The sequence below is a fragment of the Phaseolus vulgaris genome, chromosome 7 (assembly GCF_000499845.2).
Source record: "Phaseolus vulgaris cultivar G19833 chromosome 7, P. vulgaris v2.0, whole genome shotgun sequence".
Taxonomy (NCBI): Eukaryota; Viridiplantae; Streptophyta; class Magnoliopsida; order Fabales; family Fabaceae; genus Phaseolus; species Phaseolus vulgaris.
This window is the reverse complement of record NC_023753.2, coordinates 21128849-21154197: the sequence shown is the minus strand read 5'-3', so window position 1 is coordinate 21154197 and position 25349 is coordinate 21128849. Positions and strand designations below refer to the sequence as shown.

Below are 25349 nucleotides of genomic sequence, written 5' to 3'. Positions count from 1 at the left end.
GTGAATGCCCAGATAGAAAGAGGGTACATGCCAAGTTGAGGTAAAAGGTTGTTCTAAGTACAAAGGCGCCACTTATTAAAGGTTAGATGCTCTATCGAGGTAGACAGGTTATTATTTTCCACACCTAAGTTAGCAGAGTGTTGTTATATTAATTGTGTTATGATCAAGGGGATGAGTGAAATTGACTAGTAAAATGTTGAGGCATGCATTCGTAGGGATGAAAATAAACTTTTTAGAAATCCTATAAATCGGATCGGAAGATTTATAAGCGTTGAATAAACATAAACAAAATGTTCAAAGTATAAAGTAAGTTAGCAGACAAATAAATATTACAGTTCATAAAGAAGTTTAAATTAATCCCCCCTTAATTGACCATCGACCATCGTTTTACCCGGGTCGAGCTCTGAAAAGTCCAAGGTGGGATGGACTGTTGCTGCTTGTTCAAAAGTTGTTGCTTGTTCCAAAGCTGTCGCTTGCTCCAAAGCTACCTCGAATCCTACGTGGTAGGATTGGGCAACATCTTGCTTAAAAGACTTAATGGCCTTAGTGAGGTCTTCCCCTTTGTGAGTTACCTCCTTCTCCAACTCCTCGACTTGGGACAAGAGTTTGTTCCTTTCTTCGGTTAAGATTGATGCCTCTTAAGCCTTCTCTACCTCGAATTATTTGGCTTCTTCATATGGATCGATCATGTGTTTGGTTTCAGCTCGAGTTAGATCATTCAGACGGTTGATCTCAACCCGGAGGCGTTCTACCTCCTTTTGAAACTTCACGTTTTCCTTGACCCTTTGATCCTCAGCAACCTTCCGATCTCGTGCCTTAGCAATAACTAGGCAACCCATGGCAAACGCCTGCCCAAATTGCTTCATGGTGTCACGAAGAAGATAATCCTCGTTATGGACCATGAGCCTAGCTTTGTCTTTGCTGGACAAGAAGGAAGTCTCGCCATGGGTTGGGACATCGAAGTCAGGGTCCCACAGACTTTTCCTCCTTAAGCTCTCAGTCTCGCATTCTTGAATGATGATGACCTCTTGGTGTGGAGCTTGGCCATCCGAATGAGAATGCTCAGTATGAGGAGTGGTTGTTGCCCTTTTCCTCTTAAAGACGATCTCGGAGGTGGTCTCCTCGTCCTGATCGGTTGGGGTATAGATAATCATAGCTGGAGACTTCCTCTTCTGCGTCAAAGATTCTTCAGGCAGGCTAGCAGCTGCCCTCATCTTCTTAGCAAGCTCGGCCAGCACCTCCTTTGCTAATGTTGGATAACATTCTTTCTTCAAAGAAAACAAGTAAACGATTAAGGATAGTAATAAAGTTGTCTTGACCAAGGGTAGGAAATGAGGAGTACCATTGTAGGCTTTCAAGGCACTAGGAAGATACTCTTTGTTCAATAGGTAGAAGGTGTCAAAGACAACCTTCAAGTTCGTCAAAAATTCGCATATCCCCTTATCTTTTGGTGACAAGTCTTCCAAGCGCCAAACACTCTGGAATTTAGGTTTAGGGGTTCAATATAAGGAAAATCCGTCCAGTAGGGTCATATCTCCTATGAAAGCTCGGATTTTAAGAAATTTACCTTTAAAAAATTTATATGATGACTGGAAGAGGGTAAGCAAAGCTCTTCCAGGGGCACCGTTTAGGGAAACCCATAGTTGACAACCCATGTGCTTGACCTCAAAGAAATAAAGAAAAACTTTCATAGTCAGTGAAATGTCGAGCTGTGAACACAATATTATAAAAGCGCGAATAAATGCCCACTTATTTGGATGTAGCTGGGCAGGTGCTACGTTGAACTCGATTAGTAGCTCCTTCTAAAAAATGGACAGAGGAAGACAAAGAAGAACCTTTTTAAAGAATGTGGCATAGAAAAAGCAAAATGGACCATCAGAGTCCGACGATTCGTCGCAACAAACGGGTTCACCTTCCCTACACTCTACTATTTTAACAAATCGCTTATGTTTTTTACTCAAAGTACATCCATTCTCTCTCAACTCCCTAATACGTAAGCGACTGGTGTATTAGGAAGTTTCTTTTAAAAGATCTTTTTTAGCCTAGGGGTACATAGAACCATAATCCATCATTGATATGGCTAGAACACAAGCACAAACACAAACAAAATATGAGCACATTTCAGACCAGGCAAACTAAGCGAATTGAAATAAGATAAAATGCATTTTGATTCAGATAACGCAATCAGCAAGCTAAGTAATGATCGTCGATAGAGATCAGTGGAAAAGAAATACCTGGTGTGGCGGTGAGAGAAGAAATGTGAAGAGAGTTTGGGAGCAAGAGAATTATGGGGAGTGGAAGAGTTACGTAACAAGTGAGACGAGAAAGAAGAAGAAATGGGTGTTTATCGTTCGAAAGAGGGAGATGAAGCGGCGACGTTTCCTCGCCATTGATGCAAGTGCTACGTGGACGCTCTAGATTTACTATGGTGAGACGTCTTGTCAGGAAACGCTTTGACAATCGCGCCCCACCTACCCTCTGTGGAAAACGTCATGTTAGTCGTCAATGTTGGAAAGCCTCTTTGCCTAGTCTAGCTCGACTCGAGCCTGGGGGGCTTGTGTACTAGCCAGGGATGCTCGGGACCTCGGTCCAAGTGTTTAGGTATGGTCAGCTCGGTTGAGCGAGTTGTGCCTTAGTCGGCCTGGGCTGGGTATGGGCCCAAAAGTGTTTTACGATGTCAACCCAGGTTTTCTGGTAAGTTTACGTGGAAAAGATAATTAAAAATAACAAAAAAAAAATAATCGAATTGGTTGAGGTATATTATTAAATACATAAATAACTGAATTGGTTGAAGTATATTATTAAATGCAAGTAAAAGTGGTTAAGAATGTTTGTACCCGAAAGTAACAGGTACACGGTGAACAGATTATTGTTAAATGATATTATTGTTGTTGAATATTATATTCTGGATGTTGAGATTATATTCTCATTGATGAAAATTGTTGAAGAAATGTCTATAAAAGGGGTTTAAGACCCCGAGTAAAGGTACGCTTTTCTAAATACTCTAGACTGAAATGGTTTTTAGTTTGAATGTTCTCACTAACTTGATAGTCAAAGTGTGATCAACAGGTATAGTCCTCTTTGACCCAGTAAAACAGTATCTCGGAGCACCAATTGAAGACAGATTCAAAGTGAAGCTTGTCAATTTAATCCAACCATATCAACCGACAAAAACAGAACTAAGTACATAGTCTGTCATTTTGTTTATGTCGGCATACTTTGTCATTCTCATTAGTCCTATGCTCTATTTCATTGATAATTCTTTGACCATCCTCATGTAGTTTATTCTCCTATTCCCACAAGTCTTTTTTTTTCCTTAGAAAATGTACTTTCATGTGCTTCTTGCCCGTCACAACTCAAAATCATTAATGCCCATCAAATATTTATAATTAAAAGAAAGTGAATTATAAATGTCTTAAGGCTGACAAATTGCCAATATCCTAAATGAATTAAAATGAAATTTAGTTTGGCGGTCATTTTTATAGGATACCATTACTTCATAATTACTTAACTGTTAAAAAAAATGAGTTGCACAAGAACAGAGACTAAATAAGTAGCTTACATGTTCCCATGAAGCCACAACTTCATATAGATTAAAATCAAAAGACAAAGCTTCATGTTCTCCAGCTTTTGGATCTTTTTGTTAACACAGAAAACTCCAGATGTCAGCAAATTGGTTAACTGTTTAACTTTTTTTAAACCATGTGATTTATAACTACACATACTTTTGAATTGGAGGACGTTATTTCCCCCCAACTCATAGGTTATCAAAATTAACACATCTTAAAGAATCACATATGCATCTTTCTTTTCTTCCTTCATGAACAATAACATACTCAATGAATGATTAATAATATTTACCCATTTAGGGATGGTGACACTAGGCAAATTTATTGTGGTCGGGCAATAATATGTGTACCTGATTGCTTTTAGGCAAATTCCATTTACACTTTGCATATAACTCAAAAGTAGCAACTGAGTTGAATCATTCAAAAAACCCACACTCAATATATGTAAAAGATGCATAAAGTGTTGAAACCGTAAGAAAGCATATGGAAAAAAAAAACAACTACAAATTACTCCAACATAAATACCACACAAGGCGCAATTAAAACTAATAAATAATAATCCTTGAAAAGAAAATATTACAGTTTTTATCACTAAAAAATAGTTATACGAAACATAGCAGAGAAGTTTCTATACCACTCCCAAAGGTCCAATGTGTGGCAATTACTTACCATATCACTTAAACCATTTTTAAATAAAATGGGATACATATAAAAATACCTTCCAAACTCTCTTCTCCAAAATATGTTTCCAGATTTTTTTTTATAACAAATTTTTGTATTACGATTTTTTTTTATATAGAATGAGATTTTATTTTTCCGAATATTTATTTCTATAATACAATAATCTTTTGGATAAATTATTCAGGAATATATTATTTTTAATTCCAGATTTTTATTTCGGAATAAATAGTATTTTTGAAATTTAAAATTATATAGGGTGCAAATTAAAAAAAATTGGGTGTAGGAAGAATTTGCACACTCCAATGGGTTGAGCACCAAGAGATTTATATCATCCACGTCTGCAAAAATAATTTGGTTGATTCTCCCTGCACCCAATCAATTTGAATTGGCACCCAATCATGTTTGTAAAATTACCAAAATATCCTTAATGAAATTGAAATTAGGTTAAGGGACAAATCTACACCCAATCACAACACCCCTTCGTTGTCGCGCAGTAGCCGCCACCTTCGTTTTCGCACTGAACGCAGCAGACAGCATTGTCTTGCCATTCTTCCGTTCGCATTTCTCCTATGAGGCAGCGGAAGCTTCACTTGAACGAAGGTCAATTTTAACATGCCCTCTGCGCTGCGAATAGTTTTAGGCGGAAGTGTTTTTTGACTTCCATATATTCTTATCTGGAAGTGATTGATGTGTTGTGGATGGGTTCGTCCGGAAGCTTCTATGCAGTCATTAATTCCAGATATGAATATTTGTATGTACTGCGGATGAAGGGATCCGGAAGGCTTCTTTGCAGTGGTTTTTTATGATCATTGATATCGATTATGAAACATTATATCGATTAGCAATAACGTATCCCATGTCTGGAATTGTCATCCACTTATCTATTTCTGCCTGCAAGTTCAAATGACGAACAAAGTTAAATGAAGAAATGCAAAGTACAAATGAAAGGGTGTTAGTGATTCGTACCATAGACATGTGGTCAACTAGAAGTGACTTCTTCAAGTATTCATATCCTTTATCACCGCCAAACAGTTCAACATATTCTTGTCTCCATTGACTTAGTTCTTTTAACAAATTCATTCGAATAACAACTCCTCTCCCATGCCCAATTCGGCAGCAACAACATGTTACCCACAATGGTCATCGACCTTAACATCGACAACATCAAGAATGTATGGATGATACCCTACAAGGAACTGATCAAGGAAATGAATGGATTTTAGTGGTAGAATTTGTGGTAAGTGTCCTTCAATAGATTTTTTATTCGAACAACTATCATCTTGTGAGTGTAAGAAATCCACATGTTCAAAATAAGAAGGGGTTCGCTTAGTTGATCTCATGAATTTGGTAGGACGAACCATCTTTACAGCACCTTTTGTTTTCACCTTATCATGTGGTGCGTTAATATATGTCTTCTCTAAAAAGGCTATCTCTTGCAATTTAGTTTTGATGTTAACCTTACCTGCAACGTACAACTCTTTGAACTGTTTCGCGATCACCTCAAACTCTTTGTCAATTAACAACTCAAATGAAGATTGTTCACTTGTAATATCTTCAAAGCTTAACCGAGTCCACATGACATGTACTGATTTAAGTGGTATGCTACCCACACCAAATGAAGCCAATTCACATGCACACGGAAGACCATGAGTACATGTAAGAGTACATCCACACCTTTTTTTATCAAACCCCACTGATTTGATCCTATCAAGCTCTTCGGCTCAAAGCATATTTTGACACAAAACCTAACAATTTTTTGTAAGTTGTAACCTTAAATTGATGTCCGACCATATGCAGACTCTTTTGAAATGAAGCTTTTATTGCATTATGTTGTAAAATAATCATCTTATTGATCAAATCCCAGCAAAAACATAAATCTCCCATGGAATTTTGAAGAATTATCTTTAGACTCCAGTGTGCCACCTCAACCCTGTTACTTGTTGTGTTTCTTGAGTGCATTACCTTATCTATCTACGACTTCATAAATTTTTCTTTGTGTGGACATAACCATGTATCCATTACATAATCAACAAATATAGGCCATGGAGAACAGACAACTTGAAGAGCATTGACACGATCTTCAAAGGCCTCAATAATATCACAATCCACTACAGATCCCCAAGCTTGCATTACTTGATCCCACGCCTCCCTTAGATGAACCAACATTTTACATTTTGCTTTCACATTTTTATCAATGTGAAATCGATAGAGCAAATTATAAGTTTCAGGAAACACGATTCTCAGTGCATTCATTAAGGCAATGTCTCTATCACATACCACCACCCTAGGGTATGAATCAACTCTCAAAAACAACTCTTTAAGTCTATCAAGGGCCCACAAAAATTATTTTCCTTTTCTGCTGCTAGTAAACAAAATGCTTTGGAAAAAGTCAAACCAGATGATGTAATCCCAACAACCTCAAGTAAAGGCATCCTATACTTGTTCATTTTGTACGTATTATCCATCAATATGACAATATTAAACAAGTTCACTAGCTTTACTGAATCTGGGTGTGTCCAAAATATATCTTGCACAACATTTGACACCTCTTCACACCTACACCAATGCATGTACATGTCTCGCTCCAGTAACAACATGAACTGTTGCATTTCTGTTCTGTGATCTCGTTGTGATCTTCGGTGAACACTCATTGCATTATAAATTTGTTTTATCGTCGTCACATTCTTCTCATTTCTCTCTTTCATGGTTAGTAAAATATTTCTTGCCTTCATTGAAGTTTTAGTCATATCCTCAACCATAACATTTTCCTCTACAGTTAGCATGTGTTTGGATCGGGGGTGGCACTGTAGCGCAGACGGATTTAAGAGTGCCACCCCCGTTTGGTTCCATGAGAGAGTGAAGGTGAGGGTGAGATTGAGTGGAAACATGGGTGATTTTCGGATGCTCCCAAATATGAAGAGAAAGGCGAGTGGCTAGAGAGGAAAGCCACGTAAGATTAATGAAATACTATTGTGCCCTTACTTTTTTCACCTTCCACGGTGTAAACTGCCATTACCATCGCACCCCATGCTTCTTCTTCTTCCTCTGCGGCTTCTCTTCTCAGTGTCTCTTCTCTTGCACTGTGCTTCAAATTTAGGTTTTCATATTAACTTGGGCTTCATTTTTTTTCACTATAGGTTTCAACTTTTCAAAAAAAAATTACATTACTTTGTTTCTTCCAGTACCCCTTTATATTCTTATATCATCCTTATAATTTAAAAATTAATAAGTTTTATATTATATATTTTGACAACTATGTTTTAAATATCCATTTACTTTTTAAAATATATTAATTTTGTTAATAATAATAATGAAAATTATTATTAATAATAATAAAAATTATTATTAATAATAATTTTGTGTATATATATATAACATAATTTAAAGAATTATAAATAATATTAAAATTATCTAAATAAATTAACTTAAATAAAAAAATTAATTTAAATTAATAAAATAGAAAATGATAAAATTATACTTATGATCCTGCCGGTTGACTAAGCGCAAGAACGATGCCTCGTCACGATCTTCCCTCACCAGCTTTGACACCACGTGCGCTTCAAGTCCACGCTACAGATTGTCTCTCTAAGAACCTGAAAACACAGTATAGCGCCTCTACGGCCGGTGGCGCTCCGACGCTCAAGTCAGTAACAGGAACACCCAAAAACTGAGAGAAAACTAAGTGTTGTAGAACCGTACTCAAGTGTTCTCAACAAAAATAATGAGCCGTAAATAACGTACCTTTGCCAATTCTGTTAAGTTTACCTTTTATACCTAGGTATTTTCTCTCTCCAGACGGTTACACTTTGGACGCGTGGCTCGCATCCAACTCTACGCATGTCACCATCTGGGGTAATCTGAGTGTCATTTCTATGCAGCATCCAACCCTACACGTGTCGTCATCTGGGCTGGGGTAATTTGAGCGTCATTTCTATGCAGCATCCAACCCTACACGTGTCGTCATCTGGGCTGGAGTGACTTAAGCGTCATTTCCATATAGCATTCTGTTATGCGGCCAAATCTCCTATTCAAGGTATAACCTAGCACGTAATGCGCTCTGGAACGCCACCCGACAAAGCGAGTATCGAATGCAACAAAGTACATCATCTCTGTGATATCGCTTGTCGCAGGTGCCACCTTCCTCCCCACCATGCCATGCATGTTCTAGCTGAGGGAACCTTGCCATTGACAAATGTCCACTCTGGGAATCCCGTCATCGATGAGCAAGTTGTGTCCTCCAACTCACTTAACCTCCATGCTTCATGCTGACGTAACGATAATCTTTACCGAACCTCCAACAACTTCAACCAAGTTTACTGGGAAATCCGGCGATGTGCCTCTTGCGGCGACTCCTGACCACCTGATCTTCCATCATCTAACACGGCGATGATACGGAAACCTGGCGAAAATCGACTATGTACACTGTAGAACGCCACTTCCACAAACGGCGACTATGTTAACTTCTTGACCATTCATCTTTCTCTTGTCCACGTGTCCCGCTAAGCACGCCCCACGTAGTCACTTACTATCCATGTCATCACACCCGATGACCTGATCGGTACACAAGCCCCCCAGTCTTAAGTTGTGACTTGTCCAGCGAAAAAACTAAGGAGTCGAATTTTCGGCGATCTACGTGGCTTTGTGCGCTGACGCTCATACTGTTTACTGATTTGACATTTCACTAACCCCCTCCGATCAAATGACACGTGGACTTATCAACGACTATTATTCATTGCCGTTTGCGCTTCTTGCAACGTTCAAAATTCTTAAAACCTTTGTGCCACTTCACTGTATCATTATCTTCTTCTTCACTCCAAACTCCTGAAACGCTTCAACGAACGCTTCAACGAACGCTTCGTCTCCCTCGATCATCATCTTGCTCAACACACCTCTGATCATCAAAAGGTAACTTTTTATCTCTCCCACTGACATTTGCTGCATTTTAATCGGTTTGCATCATCCATTAACTGTCTGGAGCATACGTTGTGGGCTGTTTTTGTTCTTTGCTTCGCTTTTTCCTGCGTTTAGGTTTTCTAGCTTTCTCTCTGCGAGCCCCCCTTGTTCGTTCTATCTTCTTCTTTTCTGTTGAGTCATTATGTTTATGAACTCTCATCTCTTCCCTTTTTCATCTTCTTTGCAGCTCTTCTGATGGCTTGCACCAAAACACTCCAAACCCTCCTCCATCTTCTCAAAACCCTCCGCCGAAAACTCGTAGGGTCAACCCTTCCTCTTCTCGCAATCCATCAAGGGATCCCAGTATCCCTTCGAGCCAGGCCGTGAGACCCGCGTCCTCTCGACCCAACCAATCGCAACCAACCCCACCTCAAACCAGCGCGGCTGTGAGACCCCCTCCTGACTACAAACAGTTGTACCCCTAGGCTACTTCAGCTTTGCTGGGTGAGACCTCTTCCATCAACACCGACATCGACGTCCTTCGCCTCAAGAAAGGTGATCAAGCTCACCTTTCCTTTAGCAAGGAGCATGATGACAAGGTGACCGTTCGTCCTTGTCCCCCTGGGGAGCCCATCTGCACCGACGACTAGGGGAACAATGGTGAACCCTTCTGTTTCGTCTATGCCACCATGTTCAAGAAGGTCAAGCTCCGCTTCCCCTTTACTCGCTTCGAGAGGGAGCTCTTGACTGAGCTCGACATAGCCCCCGCCCAGCTACATCCCAACAGCTGGGCTTTTGTCAGGGCGTACCAGATCATTTGCACGCACTTGGGACACCCAGCCTCCGTGCACGTGTTCCTCTTTTTGTTTGAGGCCAAGAACCCAGGTGATCGTCTGTGGGTCAGCCTCAACGGGGTTGCTGGGAGGTCCATCCTCTCCATCTTCCAGCAATCCTACAAGGACTGGAAAGGCAAGTTTGTGCGCGTTTGCTGCAATGACCAAGACCCCACCCTCCTCGACGGGTTTCCCTTATATTGGGTGAACAAGGGAAAGAAGAAGTCTAAGGACAACTTCAGGAGGGCTAGAGGTCCAAAAAAGATGGGGGAGCTCGACAAAGATCTATGCAACTTCTGGAAAGGAGTTGCCTCCTCCAACATAACCTTGGCTACCTCCTCCATCATCACCTACGAATTCCACAAAAGTCAACTGAACTTTCATATAGGTTTGTCTTCCCCTCATCTCCGAGTTCCCTTTCCCTGAATTCGCATCACCCTATCTTTTATATTGATGTTGCTTGTGTCATTCTGATTTGCATGTAGTCTTGACTAGTTAGTCCATGCATTAGCTCACACTGCTTATTTTCTTGTGTATCATCAATTGCTTGAATTGGACTGGTTTGTGATCATTGGTTTCTTTATGCAGATACAATGTTGGGGAAAGAAAAGATGGCTAAGAGGAAGGCCCCCAGGGTGGTGTCGGACAAGGTGGAAGACGAAAGCACCGAAGACGGTTTAGTCTGTAAGAGAAAAAAGGGCGACTGTAGCTGAGCCACCAGCAGCTGAAGGCACCAGCCCCAACTACGCCGAGAACCCCCCCAGCGCCTCCACACCCTTCGAGTCTGTTGGGGATGTTCTCCCTTCAAACGCCTCAGCTGCTGGAGCTACACAAGAACAGCTTGCGGATACACAAGTTTCCCCTCAACCTGCAGCGAAGCTACCTGCCTCACCTCCACACCACGAGATTCCCCTCGCCATCCAATCTTGTGAGGGTGGTGGCGAGAATCAACCTTCAACACCTCCTCCAACTCAAGCTCTTCCAGCCCCTCTCCAGGAAGCTCTGAAGTCCTTCACTACGCACCTAAATGCCATGGTTGTCGAGAACCTTCCTCAAGTTGTTGGTGAAGCTCTGAAGGATTCCCTGAGCAAGTTCGAAATCGACAACCGCATTCATCAGGAAGAGGCGAGCACCACGAGAGCCGAAGCTGATAAACTCAAATGTGACATGTTGATGCAAGGGCTAGAGTTCTCGCGGGTGGAAAATGCTCTCAACGATGAGCTTCAAAGTTTGCGCAAGGATAAAGCTGAATTGCGCCAGAAACTACACGCCAAACTTCAAGACGTTGTTGAGTTAGAGAGTAAGCTCGTCCCTATGAGGGCCAAAATAGCTGAGCTAGAGGAAGCCCAAAAAACTGGCGAGGCCAAGATGGCTAAACTGGAGAAGAGATCAACCGAGAGAGAAACCCTTCTGGGACAAGTCGAAGCAGATCGGGACAAGAAATCCAAAGCACTGAGCGAAACTACCGCAGAGCTTGCCCAAGTGCGTGAGGAGAACAGTGGGTTAAAGAAGAAGATCGACGAGCTTGAACTTGAGGCTGCCCAGGTTCTTACCTCAGGCTTTGGGGCTGCTTTGGAGCAGTTTGCTTGCAAATTCCCCGATCTCGACCTTTCTGAGTTTTCAGTGTACAACGTAGTGGTGGATGGCAAGATCATGCCTCCAACTTAACTGCTCCCATTTGCCACTTCAATTTTATCACCTTGAAACTCTTGTATTTAACTTTGATTTATATGTAATAACTTTCATTCTGTTCAAACTGTTTTGATATACATGTATATATATGGCTCTAACTTTATCTGTTGTGCGATCATCTGATGTAACTGGCTAGCTTTTACTCAACCCAATTAACTTAGCACAAACTGATGCTTAATTCTCTGGAAATCAACTTAACCTGAACAAACTGTTAGTCTATAGCAATAACATTTAACACGAAATCACTTACTGGGCAGTGGCGTAGGTCAATCTTAGTATCTAAAATATCGCTTGCATGATCTGCCAAGTGACATGTGTATTTCTATGTTATCGCCTAAAACTTTGTTGATCTGGTTCTCGCCGTGTAATCTTCTTTCTATCTCAATCTCAAAGCCATAGGCTTTCGGCGACGCCATTTTCCTTTTAACTGAAAAGTGTCCTCTGCGGGGCCACCTCATGACTTCATCTTTGCTCAACTAGAAGGAGAGTTGCCTTTCGGACCTTCCCTGAGTCTTTAACCTGAGATAACTTAAATCATTGTTCCCTCATCTGGGGGTAGCGCCGCCTTTCGGATCCTTCTCTACCTCCCTGAGTTTTAGAACAATGATCTAGGTGGTGAGGTGTCCTCTGCGAACCTTCCCCAGCCATCCTTTAACTTCTTTTTTAACTGGTCTTACTAGGTCAATATTGATGTTTCACTTAAGGAAAAAGGCGTTTTCCATCAACGTTCCTTTCCCATACTTAAGATCATTAACACCCCTGACTTTTCAGTTTTATCTTGCCTGAACTCACTCGAGGGTGAGAAGGACTTTTCCTGGTGCCTCAACTTGCCCAGGGGTTACATCTCCTCCTCCCCTGGATGCACTAGGGACTTTCAAACTTGCCTCGGTTTGCTTACACCAAGAGGTCTTGCAATCTATTCTTGCCTGTATTCGCTCAAGGCGAGGAGGTCTTTTTTAATCTTTTCTCGCCTGCACCCGCTCAAGGCGGGGAGGACTTTTTAATCTGATCGCCAGATGGCGATGAGGACTCAAAAACTTTATACTTGTGCCTCCGATCGCCAGATGGCGATGAGGACTTAAAAACTTTATACTTGTGCCTCCGATCGCCGGATGGCGATGAGGACTTAAAAACTTTATGCTTGTGCCTCCGATCGCCAGATGGCGATGAGGACTCAAAACTTTATACTTTAAAACTTTGTACTGAATGCATGCGATCTGAGTCCACCGTTGCCTTAGATTACACAAGGGCGACAATGTCTCTTTTCCGAAAACTTAAAAACGATAAGCATGCAAACTTAATGAACTTGGAAACTTTGATAAACTTCGAAACCTTCTTTATTGGGTGGCCTCGTTAAAAACCCTCCTTAGGGAAAAAAGAGTGCCCCCTTGAAAAACTGTTTTAACTTAAACTACTTTAAACTGTTCAAGTTAATCACTACTTACAATGCTTTAACTGTAATAAAACTTGAGATGGGTGGCGTTCCAAGTACGAGGAATCGCCCCTCCTTCCAACGTCTCCAAGCGGTAGGCGCCGTTTCCGAGTGCTTCGGTTATTCTAAACGGTCATGTCCACTTCGGCGACAATTTGTTCTCCATCTCATACTGGTGGGCCTTCCTCATCACCAGATCACCATCTCTGAATAGCCTTGGTTTTATTCTAGAGTTGTACCTGCGTTCAACTCTTCTCCTCACTGCTTCAGCCTTCACCTGTGCTTCCTCCCTGACTTCATCCAGCAAATCCAAATTCATTCTCCTTTCTTCATTCGAGTCTTCCGCCACAAAGTTCTGGAATCTCGGCGAGCTTTCCTGGATTACAACTGGAATCATTGCATCACACCCATACACCAAACTAAACGGGGTTTCATGGGTTCATGATTGCTCAGTGGTATGATATGCCCACACTATACGGGGAACTTCTTCAGCCCAAGACCCCTTGGCCTTCTCCAACCTCCTCTTCAAACCTCTCAACAAAACCCGATTGGCTGACTCCACTTGCCCATTCGTTTGTGGGTGCTCCACAGAAGCAAACACCTGTCGTATTCCAACAGCCTCGCACAGCTTCTTCAACAGGTGACTTGCAAATTGGGTCTCATTATCTGATACTAAACGCTTAGGCACGCCAAACCGACACACAATATTCTTCCACACGAAACTCTGAATTTTGTGTGCGGTGATCTGGGCTACTGGTTATGCTTCAATCCACTTCGTGAAGTATTCGATCGCCACAACCAAGTACTTCATTTGCCTGATCGCCAATGGAAAGGGTCGCAGAATATCAATTCCCCACGTATGGAACAGCCAGGGGCTGTAAATTGACTTTAGCTCTTCTGGAGGCGCCTTGTGCCAATCGGCGTGCTACTGGCATTGGTTGCAACACTGGGCATATTTCTTACAATCTTCCCTCATTGTGGGCCAATAATAACCTGTACGGAGAGTTCTTGTTGCCAAAGCTCGACCCCCAATGTGACTCCCACAAATCCCCTCATGGAGCTCAGCCATAATTCTCGTGCACTTCTCTCCGTGTACACATACTAAAAGGGGATGTGTAAACCCAAACCTGTACAACTCGCCATCAACGAGGGTGAACCTGCTGGAGTTCTTCTTTATCTTTCTAGCTTCCGTCGGGTCCAGTGGGAGCACGCCATCCGCCATGTAGCGCTGGTATGGCGTTATCCATGTGTCTGGCTTATGGATAGCACAAACTTGCATCATCTTTACCTCTCCCACTGGATGTGCTTTAACTCTCGGCGTCCTCAAAGTCTCCTGAGTCAAGGATCTATGACTCCTCGCCATCCCTTCCATCGATTTGCAAATTTGAAGAACCTGGTGATCTGCCACAAATGCTCGAGGTGTCTTCAAAGTTTCTTGTATGACGGTCCTCTGCCTGTCCCCCTTGCCCGAACTGGCGAGCTTGGTTAGCAAGTCAGCTCGGGCATTCTGCTCCCTTGGCACGTGTACCACTTCAAACAAAGCAAAAGACCGCTTTAACTCTTGTACATACTCCCGGTAAGCCGCCATTTGCGGATCTTTGGCCTAAAACTCGCCAGTTACCTGCCCAGTGACCAATAACGAGTCACTCTTGGCCACCAGCACCTTTGCTCCCATTTCCTTCGCCAACAAAATTCCGGCGATCAAAGCCTCATACTCCGCTTGATTATTGCTGGCTTTGAAGGCAAACCTCAGAGATTGTTCTATCAACACACCGTTGGGCCCCTCCAAAATAACTCCAGCTCCGCTACCCTGCTGGTTAGACGACCCATCCACTGAGAGCACCCAACGAAAATCATCCCCCGCACTCTACGCTGTTTCAGAAGAGAGCTCGACCACAAAGTCAGCGAAGATTTGCCCCTTGATCGGTCCTCGAGGCTCATACTTAATATCGAACTCTGACAACTCCACCGCCCATTTTACCATCCTTCCAGCTACATCCGGTTTCTTCAAAACCTTCTGGATGGGTAAGTCAATCATTACTAACACTGTAAAGCTCTGGAAGTAATGACGCAACCTCCTCGCCGAAAACACAATCGTCAGCGCTGCTTTCTCTAAGGCCTGATATCTCACTTCTGGGCCCTGCAACACCTTACTAACAAAATAAATAGGTTTCTGGACTTGATCTTGATCCTGGACGAGTACCGCGCTTATCGCCTTCTCAGTTATGGCAAAATACAACCTGAGTGGCGTTCCCATTTGAGGTTTACACAAAACCGGCGGGCTCGCCAAATACTCTTTGAGCTTCACAAAAGCTTCTTCACATTCCCTCGTCCAGACAAACCTATTATTCCTCTTCAGACATTGGAAATACGGGTGGCCTTTCTCCCCACTGGCAGATACAAATCGAGACAGGGCGGTCATCCGACTTGTAAGCTGTTGCACCTCCTTTACGGTGGCAGAACTCCTCATCGCCAAAATGGCGGCACACTTGTCGGGATTTGCCTCGATTCCCCTCTCAGTCAAAAGAAATCCCAGAAACTTCCCTGCCTCCACGCTGAAAATGCACTTCTCGGGATTCAACTTCAGCTTGTACTTGGCTATTGTAACGAACAACTCTTCCAGATCAGTAACGTGCCTGCTCTTTTCCAGAGATGTCACGACCATATCGTCGACATATGCTTGCACGTTCCTCCCAAGCATAGGCGCAAGCACCTTATCCATTAGCCTTTGGTACGTGGCTCCCGCATTCTTCAGCCCAAAGGGCATCACCTTGTAGCAATAGCATGACCTTTCCGTCATGAAAGCAGTCTTTTCCTCATCCATCGGGTGCATCTTAATCTGGTTATATCCCGAGAAGGCGTCCAAGAAACTGAGCAATTTACACCCTGACGCACTATCCACCAGGGCATCTATATTTGGCAAAGGATAAGAATCCTTTGAACAGGCTTTATTTAAATCTGTAAAATCAACGCACATCCGCCATTTCCCATTGCTCTTCTTGACCAGAACGACATTGGTGAGCCATTCCGGATATTGAATCTCCCTGATATGACCTGCCGCAAGGAGTTTCTGCATCTCGTCCCTGATCGTCTGTCTCTTTTCTTCGTTAAACTTTCTTCTTCTTTGTCGGATTGGTTTGACTTGAGGATCCATCGCTAGGCGATGACACAAGAAATCAGGGTCAATTCCCGGCATGTCTGAAGCAGACCATGCAAACGCGTCCAGATGCCTATTTATTACCTTGGCGATCTGGTCTTGTGTCTCGCCATCTAAAGTCTTCCCCAGCTTAAACGTTTTGCCGCCAATCTTCTTCTCAAGCCAATCCTCGACCGGCTGAGGCCTCTTCTCACTGCGATTAGCGCTCTCGCGATTCCTGACTCCCTGGCGACTTCCGGACAGTCCTTCTCTTCCTCAACCTGAGCGGCGTTCTCGCACCTCGCCTCAACATCCACCATCACCACATCCCTTTCAGTGGCCACCTCAAATGTTGTGTCCACAACTCGCCGATTTTCCTGTTTAGGCTCCACACCAAGGGGCGGCGTTGTGGTTACATGGCACACTGATCTCTAGTTCTTGAGGCTGTTTTCATAGCACTTCTTTGCCTCCTTTTAATCAGAGCGGATGGTGATAACTACCCCCTCCATTGAAGGTAACTTGACCTTCATGTGCCTCGTTGAAGGCACAACTCCTATCCTGTTGAGTGTTGGCCTTCCCAACAGGATATTATATGCCGAAGGAGCGTTCACAACAAGGTACCTGATCTTCTCTGTGCGCGAGGCCACCCCATCTGTGAACGTCATTCTTAACTCAATGTACCCCCTGACCTCCACTTGATCAGCAGCAAAACCGTATAAGCAGCCCCCATATGACCTCAGCTGGTCGGCGGATAACTGCAACTTTTTGAAAGTCGGCCAAAACATAACATCTGCCGAGCTTCCTTGATCGGCCAACACCCGATGAACCATCCTCCCCGCCGTAACGAGCGAGATTACAATGGGATCGTTGTCATGGGGCACAACATCCCTAAGATCTTCTTTGGTGAACGTGATGTCCACATCGGGCGAGTGATCCTCAAAAGCCTCTACTGACATCACGGACCTTGCATATTTCTTCCGCTGTGATGCAGTACACCCACCACCCGAGAATCCACCAGCTATAGTGTGGATCTCGTCGTGAATGGGTACTTCATGTTGTTGTCCCTCACTGCTCGCCGGTTGTGAAACTGACGATTGCCCCGTTTGCTTCTCCAGCAAATAGTCCTTAAAGAACCCATACTTGACCAACTCAGCGAGTTGGTATCCCAAAGCCAAGCACGAATTGATGGAGTGGCCAAAACTCTGGGAATCCCGTCATCAATGAGCAAGTTGTGTCCTCCAACTCACTTAACCTCCATGCTTCATGTTGACGTAACGATCATCTTTACTGAACCTACACGCCTGAACCTCCAACAGCTTCAACCAAGTTTACTGGGAAATCCGGCGATGTGCCTCTTGCGGCGACTCCTGACCACCTGATCTTCCATCATCTAACACGGCGATGATACGGAAACCTAGCGACAACCGACTATGTACACTGTAGAACGCCACTTCCACAAACGGCGACTATGTTAACTTCTTGACCATTCATCTTTCTCTTGTCCACGTGTCCCGCTAAGCACGCCCCACGTAGTCACTTACTATCCACGTCATCACATCCGATGACCTGATCGATACAACTTATATTTAAAATTATATTTAATTATTTCTTTGAATTTTACATTTTTTTATTTTATTTATAAATAAAACTTTAAATTATTTTAATTAACAAAATATGCACAAATTTAATAATTATTTATTCTTATTTTATATACAAGAAACATAAATAATATTAAAATTATCTAAATAAATTAACTTAATTAAAAAAATTAATTTAAATTAATAAAATGGAAAATAATAAAAATATATTTAAATATACAAAATTATTTATTAATTTCTTTGAATTTTAAATTATTTATTTATTTATTTATAATTAAAACTTGAATTTCTTTTAATTAAATATAATGTGTATAAAATTAATTATCATTTATTTCTTTTTTTTATATAGAAGGTAAATTTGTAATCTTACAATTTTCACAATTAAAAATAATTCAAAATATCCTTACAATCATCACATTACTCACATATTTCAATAAACTTTCCTCACACATCCACTCTAACCTACCTCAATTCAAACACCCTCAACTTTCTTCACAAATCTTCACACTTCCACTCCCCCACACCCTCAACTTTCCACTCCTCCACACCCTCTAATCCAAACAAAGCATTAAACTTCCAGCATACGGATGACCCACCATTATCTCTGTCAAATCATGATTGTGAGAACCACAAATTAATTCAATCATCCACCCTTGACCACCTTTGAGTGGTTTGCCTCGCAATCTGAAAGGACACTCGCACTTCCTACTTCCCGTTCGACTTATATCTACGTCTTTTTATACTGTCTGTATTTACCTCCTCTCTCACAACCTAATAATACATATGTCATCCTTCCTCGTTGCCCCGTCCATGTATCCTACCTTAATATACCAATAACAAACTCATAACTATAGCCAACACTTCTCGCCCATTCTAACAACTCATCTCGATCACGAAATACCTACAATAAAATATGCCAAATTTTAAAATCATTCATAAACAATAACATTCAAAACCCTAACATTTACCTTACCTAATTTGTAGTAAATACCTCACTACATTTATGTGCCCTATGTTCATTATCTAACGTATTGTAAGTTATTGACTGCTCCATATCAACATCGTCTATTCCATCCCACACATCAATCTCCCCTGAAATTCCCATGTATGAGTTCGTTGTATCCATTGAGAATGCTGAAAAAAAAGATCACTTAGCTTCCGGATATAGAAATCCATAAGTCAAAAAATATACTTTCGTATGCCCACATCCAGAATACAGTTAACTATTCTGGATATGTACATCCGGAATTCAAAACCCAATTCCGGATATGTACATCCAGAATACAAAATCCAATTCCGAATAATAATATCCATAATGCATTTCTCTACTACGGACATAGGCGTGAAGCTTCAAATGCAAATGTTAATTACTTATGGATGTTTATATGCAGAGTGTTTAACAATGACTTTCAGACGCTTGCATCTGTAAGGTTAAAACTAGGCTTCTGGATATCAATATCCATGACCACCTCAGCTCGAACAAAATGTGAAAAATCAGGTTAAATGTCTTCTTACCTCACAATAATGTCAACCGACGAACCTTACAGTGCAAACAACCCATCCACCCCCACACTAAAATCACCTCCTCTGCAGCTTGAACCACCACCAAAGAAGAAAAGCAAGTTTCTCTGCAACCTATACCGATTTTTTAAAATAAAGATAACAAGGACATAATGAAATTTTAAAAAATTCATCGATTGCAGGAGGCAATTAATTGGGTGCAGGAAGTAATTCCAAATAATTTACGTCGACATTGTTAGTATCTGTTATCCCAAGTTGCATATTCAATCCGATCTCTTCCACCGAACTCTTTGTGAGGTTCTCGTAGAACAACCTCGGATCGGTGCACATCTCCACTCGTACTTCGAATACTTAAGCTCCCGTCGATCGGAGAGGTTCCATAATCCGACGAAGGTGTGGTTTAGAACCATTTAGGAAAGTGCAGAAATCAATTTTACATATTCCAGTTATGTAAACACAATCAAATGTAAAACAGTATAAAAAATAAAAAATACTAAAATAAACTAAAACTAAAATTCACACATAAGTTGTCTATGTGGTATGAAACTGGAAAATTCCCATATATTAATACTGAAGATTTGGCTTCATCCTTCCAAACTTCAAATTTTGAGCACATGTTTGTTTACTCTGTAACTTAAAAGAGTGCTTTTCATAAGTTTTCTACACCTCTATTTACTGTCTGTTTATTGTTCACTGTGTAATGTTTTTCAAAAAAAGAAAGAAAAGGAGCATACATGTGGCATCTGTAAAGACAACCACTAGATGAACGTTGTCATATTTTTCATAAATTAAGTATATGACAAATATTGAGTAAGTAATCTTACAAAAAACTATATCCAAATACCCTATATCTTAGTTATTAATTTAGTTAATTAATTAAATTGTAATCTTAGTTTTCTTTGAACCTCATCTTTCTTTCTTTTTTGTCATTTTAGTTTTTACAAGTTAGAAAATCTACAATTTTGGTCTAATTTTTAATTTTACATACGTTTTATGTTTTTTTATCGTCATTGAAATAAATTTTAAATTTAACATAGTACATAATTAAGAAATAATTTAGTTGCTGAAATGTAAAAATTATAAAATAATATACAGAGAATTCACTGTAGAAAACCTTAAAATTATCTTAGAAAAGAAATGAAAAATATAAACAAAAGCAAAACACAAGAACTTCTGGAACATAAAACCCTAAACCCTAGAAACTGCTTCTTCTAGAGCCTTCCCTCCTTCCCTTGAAAAGAAGCGTGAAGCATTTCCCTTCTGCATTAGTCTCTGCAACTTCTTCAGTGCTTTCTCAGTTGCTCGCATCATGTACCGCTTTGCAACCTCCCTTGCTTCCAAAGCTAGGTAAGTCTTCTCTAATGGCACTGCCCTCTTCTGCCTTTTGAATTTTTTCTTCTACTTCACCTCCTTTTTTGTGTTTTTTTTTTCTATTGTCTGCCATTGCTCTTCTGGGCCCCTGAGGAAAATGTCTGAATGGATCAAAATTCTAACTTTTTTTGGGTTCTGGGTGGCGTATCTGAGATAGATCCAGTAATGTTGATTGCCAATTTGTGGTGCATTGTGTTAACATCTCGTTCTCTTCAATGCTTCTGACTGTTAAATTTTGTTCTTATCACTGCAGAATTTCTAGGAGCGGCACCCAACAAGTAAAGCACTATTACATGGCATTTTTTTGTTAAAATTGTTTCGAGATTAATGATCCCTTTACCTGTAATATCTGTTCTTTATTATTATTATTGTCATATTTTTTATTATGATGATGATGCTGAGGATTGGGTTTTGCATTTCCATAGATTGGAAGTAGGGTGAGTTGGAGCAGGAATTATGCTGCCAAAGACATTAAGTTTGGCGTGGAGGCCCGGGCTTTGATGCTTAAGGGTGTTGAAGAGCTTGCTGATGCTGTCAAAGTAACCATGGGCCCTAAGGTAAGGGATCTTTATTTTCTGTTATGTCTGCTTCTTGAGTAAAAGTTGTAGAATGAGAGGAAATGATTATAAATGGAACGATATACTAAGTGTACGATTGCCCATCCCGTGTTTTTATTCAATCGTATATTTATTTGTTTTTCTAAAGGGCGAGCATGTCTTTTGGATCTAGGAATGAAAGACATTAATCCTGATTTGATCTCTTTGGTTGGTGTTGATAATTGGTGTTTATGTCAAACTTTTTTCTTTTAGGGGCGTAATGTGGTGATTGAGCAGAGTTTTGGTGCACCCAAAGTGACGAAAGATGGAGTAACTGTTGCTAAGAGTATTGAATTCAAGGACAAGGTTAAGAATATTGGTGCTAGTCTTGTAAAGCAGGTTGCAAATGCTACCAATGATGTGGCTGGTGATGGTGAGTTGTTATAAACATACAAGATTATACTCTATGGTTTAAACTTCTGCACTGGCTGCTTTCTTAGTAAGTAAATGCTAATAATGAGGGAGCAATTTGGCAGGAACCACATGTGCTACAATTCTTACTCGGGCTATATTTACGGAAGGGTGTAAATCAGTTGCAGCTGGAATGAATACTATGGACCTGAGACGAGGTATAAATATGGCTGTTGATTCTGTGGTGACAAATCTGAAAAGCAGAGCACGAATGATTAACACTTCTGAAGAAATTGCACAGGTTTGTGTATCTTCCTTTTTTTTTGTTAGAGCCTCTAGTGCATATTGCAGGATATTGGAAACAACAAGAATGATTTTGAATCACGAGTATTAATCGAACTTTACAATTTATTTGTGGTGGTGATAGGTTGGGACAATATCTGCCAATGGGGAGAGGGAAATTGGCGAGTTAATTGCAAAAGCTATGGAGAAGGTTGGCAAAGAGGGTGTAATCACTATCTCAGTAAGTCATTATATGCGTCTTTTTTGAAATAATTTTATTTGGGTTTTTTTTTTCTTGGCCCAGAGGAAAGTTTAAGTAGATGTTCCCCCCTATGATTTTTAATTCCATCCCATCTTTTCTTTATTATGCCTTATCTGTTTCTTTTTATCCTTGCCTCTTTCAAAGGGGTCCATGGTTTGATTAATATGCAATGCATTTTCCTTAATATGCTAGGGACTAACTTTTATAAACTTTCTCAGGATGGAAAAACATTATATAACGAATTGGAAGTTGTTGAAGGAATGAAGCTCGACAGGGGATACATTTCTCCATATTTCATAACAAACCAGAAGAATCAGAAATGTGTATGTTTTCGCTTTACACATCTACTTCACACAGCATTATAAATCTTTCTGAACATTACTTTTCTGTAATTTACGTTGGTCCTTGGTCATGGTCATGAATCTTTTTTATACTTTTTAAATATTATATGTAACCATTTGATGTCTTTGTGCCATCAGGAACTAGAGGATCCTCTCATTATAATCCATGAAAAAAAAATCTCAAGCATAAATGCCATTGTTAAAGTATTAGAGTTAGCTTTGAAGGTGAGCAATGTCAATTCCTTCATGTTGCATTGATTTCTAAATATGGGTATTGGCTGACACTTCTTTGTCTCCAGAGACAAAGACCTTTGTTGATTGTTGCTGAGGATGTGGAAAGTGATGCCCTTGCAACTCTTATTCTAAATAAACTTCGTGCTGGAATCAAGGTTTGTCTTGCCTATATGGAGTCTCACCTTTCAGTTCTTACGTGCATTTGATTTTGGATTATTGATTTTGCTTATTTAATCTGATATGTGCTGCAAATTGGTTTAGGTATGTGCAATCAAAGCTCCTGGTTTTGGTGAAAATCGGAAGTCTGGTCTCCAGGATCTTGCTGTTCTTACAGGAGGTCAAGTAAGTTTTTTGTCTGTCGAGTTATTTCTTAAATTCCATCTAACAGAACTGTGAACGATATATTTTCTCTATTCTTCTAGCTTATCACTGAAGAGCTTGGCCTGAACCTTGAAAAAGTGGATCTGGAAATGTTTGGCTCTTGCAAAAAGGTAACCTTCTTGCTTAATTTGTTATAGGCTTATAGCATGTGAATGCATGATAGAGCGTTGGTATGTTTTCATTTCTAATGTTCATTTGGTTTTGCTTGAGGATAAATAATGACTTTCCCTCTGGGAGGAACTGATCGTGTTTAAGTTAAACATAAATTTTCATTGTTTTTTATGTAGTTTTAGTTTCATAATGTGTACGAGGTTAAAAGATTTAGACTACTAAATAAGTTTCTCAATGTTTTATAGTTAACAATTTCTAAAGACGACACTGTTATCCTTGATGGAGCTGGTGATAAGAAAGCAATTGAAGAAAGATGTGAGCAGGTTTGTTTGAATCTTCTGTTAGATTTGATTCTACCGTTGTTGCTGTAATCTGTTTCCATGTAGTGATGATCAGATTGTTGATGTTTTTTTTTTTTTTTTTGACAAATCTTTACAAACAGATTAGATCAGCAATTGAAAATAGCACTTCAGATTATGACAAGGAAAAGTTACAAGAAAGATTAGCCAAGCTTTCTGGGGGCGTTGCAGTGCTTAAGGTATAAGTTCACCTTGGTTGCTGTTAGGATTTTACCTTTATCCTAATGTTTTTGTCATGAAAAAATTGACATTTCGAATGAAATTTTCGCAGATTGGAGGAGCCAGTGAGGCTGAAGTTGGAGAGAAGAAGGATAGAGTGACAGACGCCTTAAATGCAACCAAGGCAGCTGTAGAGGAAGGAATAGTACCAGGTAGATTATTAGCACTACTAGTTGTATGCTTAGTGTTCAATGTTCAATCAAATTGATATATTATGCTTTGCACAGGTGGTGGTGTCGCTCTTCTTTATGCATCGAAAGAGTTGGATAAGCTTCACACTGCCAACTTTGGTCAAAAGATAGGTGTCCAGATTATCCAAAATGCTTTGAAGGTTAGTGCTTTTCTTTTGCTGACTTTTTCATTTCGTAGATTATTCAAAAGATAGGTTAGTGCATTTTGTTTTAGTAGGGCTTCACTCAACAGATCTTTCAACTCCCTTATTATACATTTCTTGCCGGATCTGGCAATATTTTTACGATGTAGCATGGTTTAACGAACTCTTTTAACCACCTGTTCTATCAAACAATGCAGGCTTCTGTGCACACCATTGCTTCAAATGCAGGAGTGGAAGGTGCTGTTGTTGTTGGCAAGCTATTGGAACAGAATAATCCTGATCTTGGGTATGATGCAGCTAAAGGTATGGATTCTTTGTTTGTATTTTGATGACAGTACGTATTTGTCTAAAGATGCGTGGCCCTTTATTATTATTGATTCTTCTGTGATTTTTTTTCCTGCTTCATAATTAGGTGAATATGTTGATATGGTTAAAGCTGGAATCATTGATCCATTGAAGGTGATTAGGACCGCCTTGGTTGATGCAGCCAGGTAGGATGTCAGGAAACTTGCCGTAGTTATTGATGATATATTTGTTTTGTTTTATGCCATGCTTTGCTTAATGCTTATCTCTATTCTTTTGCAGTGTGTCATCTTTGATGACGACAACTGAAGCTGTTGTGTCTGAACTCCCAAAGGACGATAAAGATGTTCCTGCCATGGGTGGTGGCATGGGTGGCATGGATTATTAAGGGGCCTATTTTCACCAGCTCTTTTTCGTTGGATTTGGAGTGGAGGGGTGTATAACTATTTTTGCTTTTTTATTGACACAGAAGGCATCCATGTAATCATAGGTAGAGATAAAAAATGTAGGGAGAGAAATTTATGATTATTGTTGCAGTGAAATTGAGGAACATCTGAAACATTTTTCAGATTCCGAATTATGATTGAACATTTTTCCACTCTGAAATTTTCAATTGAAAGGTGACCCGTAATAATTGCAGTAGTTTATTTTTCTAACATTGCAAACCTTTAATTGTAGTTGACATTTCTCAACCGAGACAACTTTCTAACTTTTTCGCAAGATTAGCTTTTCTAAAGATGCTTTTAAAATGGTTTTAAATAGTGCGTCATTTATCTAATATTATGTCGTTTAGATTTATCAGAACAAGTGGTAATAGTCTTATTTTTCAATCCAAAGATTTTTTTATTTT

General features: G+C 40.4%; 1 protein-coding gene across 1 annotated transcript; it reads left to right on the top strand.

Annotated features, from left to right (window-relative positions):
* Nucleotides 1–20490: 20490 nt before the first annotated feature.
* Nucleotides 20491–25141, top strand: LOC137828418 (chaperonin CPN60-2, mitochondrial). Its single transcript, XM_068634984.1, has 18 exons — nucleotides 20491–20702; nucleotides 20980–21004; nucleotides 21152–21283; nucleotides 21536–21695; nucleotides 21799–21974; nucleotides 22101–22196; nucleotides 22436–22540; nucleotides 22697–22783; nucleotides 22858–22947; nucleotides 23054–23134; nucleotides 23215–23283; nucleotides 23530–23607; nucleotides 23727–23822; nucleotides 23915–24014; nucleotides 24090–24193; nucleotides 24394–24499; nucleotides 24609–24687; nucleotides 24782–25141. Exons 1-18 carry the CDS (start codon nucleotides 20665–20667, stop codon nucleotides 24885–24887), a joined length of 1728 nt encoding a protein of 575 aa, XP_068491085.1. The 5' UTR covers nucleotides 20491–20664; the 3' UTR covers nucleotides 24888–25141.
* Nucleotides 25142–25349: the final 208 nt, after the last annotated feature.

What these genes read in the sequence shown, in the direction of transcription:
- LOC137828418 (XM_068634984.1), top strand. Translation starts at nt 20,665, where the DNA reads ATGTACCGCTTTGCAACCTCCCTTGCTTCCAAAGCTAG. An exon ending in AAGTAACCATGGGCCCTAAG is followed by an intron (nt 21,284 to 21,535) that starts GTAAGGGATCTT and finishes TTTTTCTTTTAG; the next exon opens with GGGCGTAATGTGGTGATTGA. An exon ending in GCCTTGGTTGATGCAGCCAG is followed by an intron (nt 24,688 to 24,781) that starts GTAGGATGTCAG and finishes ATTCTTTTGCAG; the next exon opens with TGTGTCATCTTTGATGACGA.